The sequence below is a fragment of the Ictalurus punctatus genome, chromosome 27 (assembly GCF_001660625.3).
Source record: "Ictalurus punctatus breed USDA103 chromosome 27, Coco_2.0, whole genome shotgun sequence".
NCBI classification, from domain to species: Eukaryota; Metazoa; Chordata; class Actinopteri; order Siluriformes; family Ictaluridae; genus Ictalurus; species Ictalurus punctatus.
This window is the reverse complement of record NC_030442.2, coordinates 16,962,501-16,970,000: the sequence shown is the minus strand read 5'-3', so window position 1 is coordinate 16,970,000 and position 7,500 is coordinate 16,962,501. Positions and strand designations below refer to the sequence as shown.

Here is a 7,500-nt window from a genome sequence, read left to right as displayed (position 1 = left end):
CGGGTGACATACAAATATACAGAATATACAAAACACGGAATAACATTAATACAACCGAAGTGGATCTTCTGTCGTACCGTTGCACTGCTGAATCCCCGAGTCAGAGGATGTGGAACAGTTATGTACTTCCTCATAATAACACAGTTATGATTTCATTACGTAGCGTTTTAGGTACGACAGCGAAGGTTGTAAAAGTGTTATTAATAAACCTAAAATGTCATTGTGGCCGTGTACCCGTGCAGCTCCAGCAGAGTTTGTTCAGCCTCCTCAGTCCATCGCACGGCCTGTGGGCACCACCGCCATCTTCACCTGCCTGGCACAGGGTGAGCCTTCTCCTCAGCTCACATGGCTAAAGAACGGCCAGATCCTGGAACCCGGTGGTCACGTCAAGCTCAGGAACAACAACAGGTGAGAAGTCGTGCTCGAACCGTCTCGACGCCGAGAGTGATCGGAAGATCGGATCATTTCACTGGCACGGATCTTTTAATATCATTTATGGTAAATGGTCTGGACTTATATAGCGCTTTCTTTATACCTTAGCGGTTCCAAAGCGCTTTACACTGGTTCTCATTCACACACACACTCGCACACCGGTGGTAGCAGAGCTGCCGTGCAAGGTGTTAACTTGCCATCGGGAGGAATTTAGGGTTCAGTGTCTCGCCCAAGGACGCTTCGGGACGTGGAGTCACGTGGGCCGGGAATCGAACCGCCGACCCTACGATTAATGGACGACCCGCTCTACCACCCGATCCACAGCCTTCCCTTTATCCGAGTCGTTTCATTCATTTCGTTCATTTGAGCAGAATTTAATTAAAAACGTTACATATTCAATAGCCAGATTCCCCCGACGCGTCCCCTTACGCAAACCTTGATCAAATTCAAAAATGATAATGCAGCCAAGGACAAACAATGAGAACGGATGATTCATTCACCACTCGACTGGGTCTTCGGGTCCGAGTCGTTCCTTGTTTGGTCACGTGACGGCCGGCCGGCCGGTTTAAAAGTTTAAAGCGTTAACTAACTCTTTATTACCAGATTTAGCGTTATGGAAAAGAACCATCATTATAAGAAATTTTTAAAAAAAGCTCAAATCTGAGACCGGAAACGCGTCGTGTGACTCTAAGAGTAAAAATAAATCCGGACTACCCGCTCGATCGTAAGGAAGGTTGGGAATTATGAACTAATTTCTGTATCCGATGCAGAATATACGCGGCCGTCGCGTCACGTGATGTCACGAACGGACGGAAGGGAGGTCATCGTTCCCGCTTCCTGTACAGAGCCCGTGCGTCTTTTCATCTCGCGAACGCGGCCGACACGGAACGGACGGATCTCGTCGATCCCGAGTCGTAGGAAAGATTCGTTCGAGTCGAGCGAATCGTTCACGAGCGAGCCGTAATTGCTGATGTCTGGTTTGAGCGTCGTTTTATTTTTGATTACGGCCGTTATTTCGTCCCGCTGAGACGGAGGCTTTCCTGCGATCCGTGGCCCGGCGTGAGAGTGAAATTTACTCACACGGCTGTCTGTGGACATTTTTATACTCTCTCGAGACACTGGATTAAGTTATTGCTGAAATAAGACTCCGTGTATCGGGCTTATGACGGTTCTATTTTACGCCACACGCGAGAGGTAACACGGTTTGTAAAGATCACAGCGTACCGTGTAAGCAGGACGTTTTCTTATCAGGTTTGCAGTGTGTCATGTGATCGTCTGCCTTGTGCCGGGGTTCGGGGTCCGAGACACGGTGGTTTTTTTTTTTTTTTTTAGAAACCCGTAAGCCGTGTAAGCCGTCTTCCACCACGGTTTTGAAAAGAAAAACAGCCATGAACCTTTTCCATCCGTTCGGTTTAATGTAAATAACCGATAGAATTAGTTTAATAATCAATATAATGTTGTTGATTGAGTGCGTTTAAAAAAAATAAACGCACTTCTGACATGCCAAAGTTTGCACTGTACTTCATTTCATTACTCAAAAAATACCTCAAAAGCTGTAAGAACCCAGTGCCATCTTTTCCTGTGCATATTTTGCCATTCTTCTTGTTTAACTGCCTCGGGATTAGCAGAAAGAAAAAAACCCTGCTTATTTATTCATATATTCGTATATGTATAATACTCTCGTATCACGTATGAACGCACATGGGAATAAAAGACCGACGGTACGACCGAGACCGCGAAGACGGCTTCGGGTCGCTCGGTACTTTTCTTTAAAACCCTAAAAAAACAAAAAAATCTAAAAAGATGAAATCTCTCGCAGTCGCTTTTCCTTTTTCTCCTCATGGCTCCTACAGATACTTTACGCACTTGATTTCTAAATCTGCTTTACGAAGCACAAATTTGAACAGAGGACCGTAAAGTCAAACGCAGGATCTCATACATTATGCATGGACTCTAAGACAGAAAAAAATTCATTAATTAAAGGTTCCTTAAGGGTTGTTAGGGTTTTAAGAGGTTTGTCCAGAGGGCCGAATGGAAGAAATGTATACGTTTCCGTGTAAAACCTTAAAACGTTCCGAATTATGCGGATTGATAATAAAAACGCCCGGTGAGTCTGGAACGTCTGATTAGTTCCTTTCAATAGAGTTAGACGTCTGCTTTTAGCTGGCTACGGCAATGAATGGTGATAGTTTTAATAAGACTACGTTTTACTTTCATGGCGCTTTCCTCGATCTCAAGGCCGCTTTACGCGGTCCGTGGCGTTACTCGGAAATAAAATCGAAAAAAAACCAGCTGCGCCAAAATGAAAGGAGGAAGAGACGAAAATAAACAGGATTCCAGTTCATCCCAACCGACAGATTAATAGAACGTGCAATGAGCTGATTTTGAGACCGCAAAACGTGGAAACAACGTGGAAATGACGGCGGAAACATGAGAAAGGACTAGCCGTGCAGGAAGAGGAACACCGCGCGTCCACGTGGGAGTTCGGATTACATTCATTGGATTAGCACTGTCAGAGATTTCAATTCTGATGTAGGGGAAAGCTTATAAAGATTTTAAGGGAGCGGATTCCAGAAAAAGCGCACTGTAGAATCTGAGAGAAAGAAACCGATGTTTTGACACTTAAATGTCTGTCGTATTGAGGTATAATAAACAAACTGACAATTATGATAAGATTTCGGACAGGGGTGGCTTGACGGTTAAGGCTCTGGTTACTAATCAGAAGGTCGGGGGTTCGAGCCCAAGCGCTGCCACTGTTGGGCCCTTGAGCAAGGTCCTTAACCCTCACTGCTCCAGGGGGCGCCAGATCATGGCTGATCCTGCGTTCTGACCCCAACTTCATAACATGCTGGGGTATGTGGAGAATGTATACATGTAGACTCGTTATTGTTATTCTCCCCGTAAAACTGAGCTACAAATAAAATTATTTCGAAATCATGTTCTGGTGCTCTGAGGGATGTCGTGTTTTTGGAGGAGCAGGTTTTCTTCAAAAAATCAGTCAAAAATCCTGTGATTTCCAAATATATTTGGATTTCGGTTCCGGGTTTGGTTTCTGGTTCAGGTACGTGTCATTCTAAAGGCGATTTCTTTGATGCTACAGCTTAGCGTTACTGTAGTTACTTTCCGGGACTTTCACTCGCTCCGTGTATTTAAGAGGCAGATACGTTATCTCCGCGGCGGCGGTTTCAGAATTGATCGCGTCGATCCGAGTGGTGCGATTAGGTCGAACGTGATATCCATCATCCAGACAGCTTGAGGCAGATTTAATACGGAGAGCTGTTTATATAAGCACTAAAGCGAATGGACCTAATGCAGCACCTAAATCATCTCTCTTTTTTTCCCTCTTTTTCTCCTTTTAATATTCTGCTTCTCTTGTTGTTGCTACAGCACGCTGACCATCTCCAGCATCAGCCAGGAGGATGAAGCGATATATCAGTGTATAGCGGAGAACAGCGCCGGCTCGTCTCAGGCCAGCGCCCGTCTCACGGTCCTGTGGGCCGACGGGTTACCGGGCATCCCGACCGGAGTACGCGCCGACGCCCTCTCGCCAACCTCCATACAGGTGTCGTGGAACGAACCAGCCCAAAACACACAGGACATCATCGGCTACGTGCTGCACATCCGCAAGACCGCAGGTACAAAGCCAGGAACAGCATCCACTTGGTTTAGTAAGGCTTGTGGAATACAGTTTAAGTGTAACACTGCTGTGTTATCCAGGTGGGTGCTAGGGTGTTGATTGGTGGTTGCTGTGGTATTCCAGATGATTGCTATGGTGTTGCTAGGCGGTTGCTATGATGGTTGCTAGGTGGTTGTTATGGTATTCCAGGGTGTTGCTAGGTGGTTGCTATGGTGTACTAGGTGGTTGTTATGGTACTCCAGGTGTTTGCTATGGTATTACAGGTGGTTGCTAGGGTGATGCTAGATGGTTGCTATGGTATTCGAGGTGGTTGCTATTGTGTTGCTGGATGGTTGCCATCGTCTTGAAGGTGGTTGCTAGTGTTTTTGATAGGTAGTTGCTATGGCATTCCAGAGTGTTACTAGGTGGTTGCTTTGGTGGTTGCTAGAGTGTGCTAGGTGGTTGCTATGGTATTCCAGGTGGTGGTGTTGCTAGGTGGTTGCTGTGGTATTACAGGTGGTTGCTAGGGAATTGCTAGGTGGTTGCTATGGTATTCCAGATGATTGCCATGTTATTCAAGGTGGTTGCTATGGTATTACAGGTAGTTTTTAGAGTGCTGGTAGGTGGTTGCTATGGTATTCCATGTGATTGCTATTGTGTTGCTAGGTGGTTTTTATGGTGTTCTAGGTGGTTGCTAGGGTGTTGCTTGGTGGCTGCTATGGTATTCAAGGTGGTTGCTATGGTGTTGCTAAGTGGTTGTTAGGGTGCTGGTAGGTGGTTGCTAGGATGTTGCTGAGTGGTTGCTATGTTATTCGAGGTGGTTGCTATGGTGTTTCTAGCGTGCTGGTAGTTGGTTGCTAGGGTGTTGCTAGGTGGTTGCTATGTTATCCAGGTTTTTTCTAGAGTGTACTTGGTGGTTGCTACGGTATTCCAGGTATGTGGTTGCTATGTTATTCGAGGTGGTTGCTATGGTGTTGCTAGCGTGCTGGTAGTTGGTTGCTAGGTGGTTGCTATGTTATCCAGGTTTTTGCTAGCGTGTACTTGGTGGTTGCTATGGTATTCCAGGTGTGTGCTTGTGTGTTGATAGGTGGTTGTTATGGGGGTTTCTAGGGTGCTGGTAAGTGGTTGCTATGGTATCCCTGGTCATTGCTGGAGAACCCATTTTTGTGACTCATGCAACCCCACGGGATCATGACCCCTAATCTAGGAACCGCTGCCTTGAAACTTGTATGTAGAACCTTACAGTAGAACGCTTTCAGATTAGAACCATTTTACCAGGTAGAGAGAGAGAGAGAGAGAGAGAGAGAGAGAGAGAGAGAGAGAGTTCAGTATGATGCTTGCTTTACCATTAAAGGATAATAACTGTGCTGTGATGTTTACAATATTTACAGTCAGATCCAGCGTCTGTACCTTGCTCTAAGGAATTTTCAACATGGATTAAGCCTCGGGTCATGAGACTCGGAGCGAAAAAAGAAAAACTGTGCGTCAAACTGCAGAACGTCCATAAGAACCTGGAACCTGTCATGAATTTGTTAAGGAACCGTAATGAATATGTTACGGACTGAATAACGACTAACACTTGGTTCAAATGGAAAGGCATACGGATTCAGTTTTCCACCGCTGCTGTGTAGTTCAGTGCAGTAAATTACTCCTGTACCGCCGGCCACTTATCATCTCCCGAGCCTCCAACCCATTTATTACCATCTCATGTAGCAATAACACTCATATAAACGTCGGGTAGGTAATACAATCCCTGCTCCAGCGAAGCCAGTTTAAAGAGCTCTGTGTGTCTTTTTACATCATGGTATATCATGTTATACCACCGTTGAATTCTTGACTCTGATTGGTCAGAAGGTGTGCATTGTTTCTGTATAAAAACACGCCTCAGACCGTAGTTCTGTCTGTAACATGTAACCGATAGGGTCATATTAATGCACTCGTTCTAATACCGTCTCTACAGTAATACTCTAAAGCGAACTGTAAGGAGTCTCCAGTTTCAGTGATCTGTAAACTTTACGTTTTGTAACAGGACGGAGAATGACGTGTCTCTTTTTTTTCTTCTTCTTCAGGCGGATAAATAAAAATGTTCATTCTTGGTAGGTTTTTGTGGTTTAACTGGAATGCGACACTTCAGGACAGGCGGTTACAGGGAAATGATCTACTTCTTTATTACGCCACCCCGTTGATGATTTCCTTCCTTACGTATCACGTATTTATTTAATTTTTTTTAAAAATCACGTAATGTCTGCCGTTCTCAGACCCGATGGAAATGGAGTATCAGGAGGCGGTGAGTAAAGTCACCCTCCAGCAAGTGGTCGCCGATCTCGAACCTTCCACGAGCTACAGCTTCTACGTGAAGGCGTACACCTCGCGTGGAGCGAGCAAAGCCTCCGCCACGGCCCAGGAGAACACGCTCGGAGAAGGTAAAACACACACACACACACACACATACGCTTCCACGGGTAAATAATGCCATTCCAACCGGACCTTTAATTCGGTAACGAATGTACGAGATAAACAAAAAAAACGAATTAAAAAGTTCAATTAAAAAATGAAAAAGATATCTGATTAAACCTCTTTGTATACACGACATTCATTTCAGTCCTGCTTTAATAAGCTTCTGTAAACACATGGGTGTGAAATGCATAAGTGGAGCCATTAAATAAATAGCCGGTTATTTTATGAGTTGCTAATGATGTTGCCGGTGGGCGCAGGGACTCGTTTCAGCAGCGTGTCGCGCAGAACGCAGAGAAAACGAATTGTTCCTACGGGTGCATGCTGTATATTGATTTACTTTATTTATGTAATGGATTTTTTTTTTTTTTTATTTAATTTATTTCATAAACCACTATGTTGTAAAGCTAGCATATGAAAAAAAAAAAGGATGTAGAAATTTAAAGTGTAAAAGCGAAAATCGCATTTGGTAATCTCATTTTAATCCAAATCAGCACAGGTGCTTTTAATTTCATTTGATTGAATGTAGGTGTGTTCAGACTCCGTGGTGCAGCAGCAATGAACCTTTTCGTCTTTTCAATCTAAGGACATTGATTAACGAGTCTGGATTAAGGCTCACTGCTTCACTGCTACCTGTGAATTTACACCAAAAAAACTATTTAAAAAAAAAAATAATAATAAAAAAAACTAACAAAAATATATATATATATATATTTATTTTAATGTTCCCAAAATGTGTAGTACTGTGCAAATGTCTTAGGCACCCAATTTTTTTGATAATTATTTTATGATTATTCATTTTACTGATCAATGATTTTTATTATTATTAGTTTTATGTATTAAATATGTTATAATTATTAGCTTTATTTATGAATTATTTCATGATTATTAGTTTAATGTATTAATTATTTTTATTATAATTAGTTTTATGTCTTAAATATGTTATGATTATTAGCTTCATGTGTTAATTTTTTCACGATTATTAGTTGTATTTCTAA

The 7,500-nt window shown here is 43.3% G+C and overlaps 1 protein-coding gene across 1 annotated transcript in view; it reads left to right on the top strand.

The window, feature by feature from the left end:
- igdcc3 (immunoglobulin superfamily, DCC subclass, member 3) overlaps positions 1-7,500 on the top strand; it is a 63,535-nt gene that overhangs the window by 42,174 nt on the left and 13,861 nt on the right. Inside the window, exons 7-9 of the mRNA XM_017458353.3 lie at positions 243-408; positions 3,820-4,067; positions 6,307-6,471. Coding sequence (XP_017313842.1) covers positions 243-408; positions 3,820-4,067; positions 6,307-6,471 — 579 coding nt within the window. The remainder of the gene's footprint in view (positions 1-242; positions 409-3,819; positions 4,068-6,306; positions 6,472-7,500) is intronic.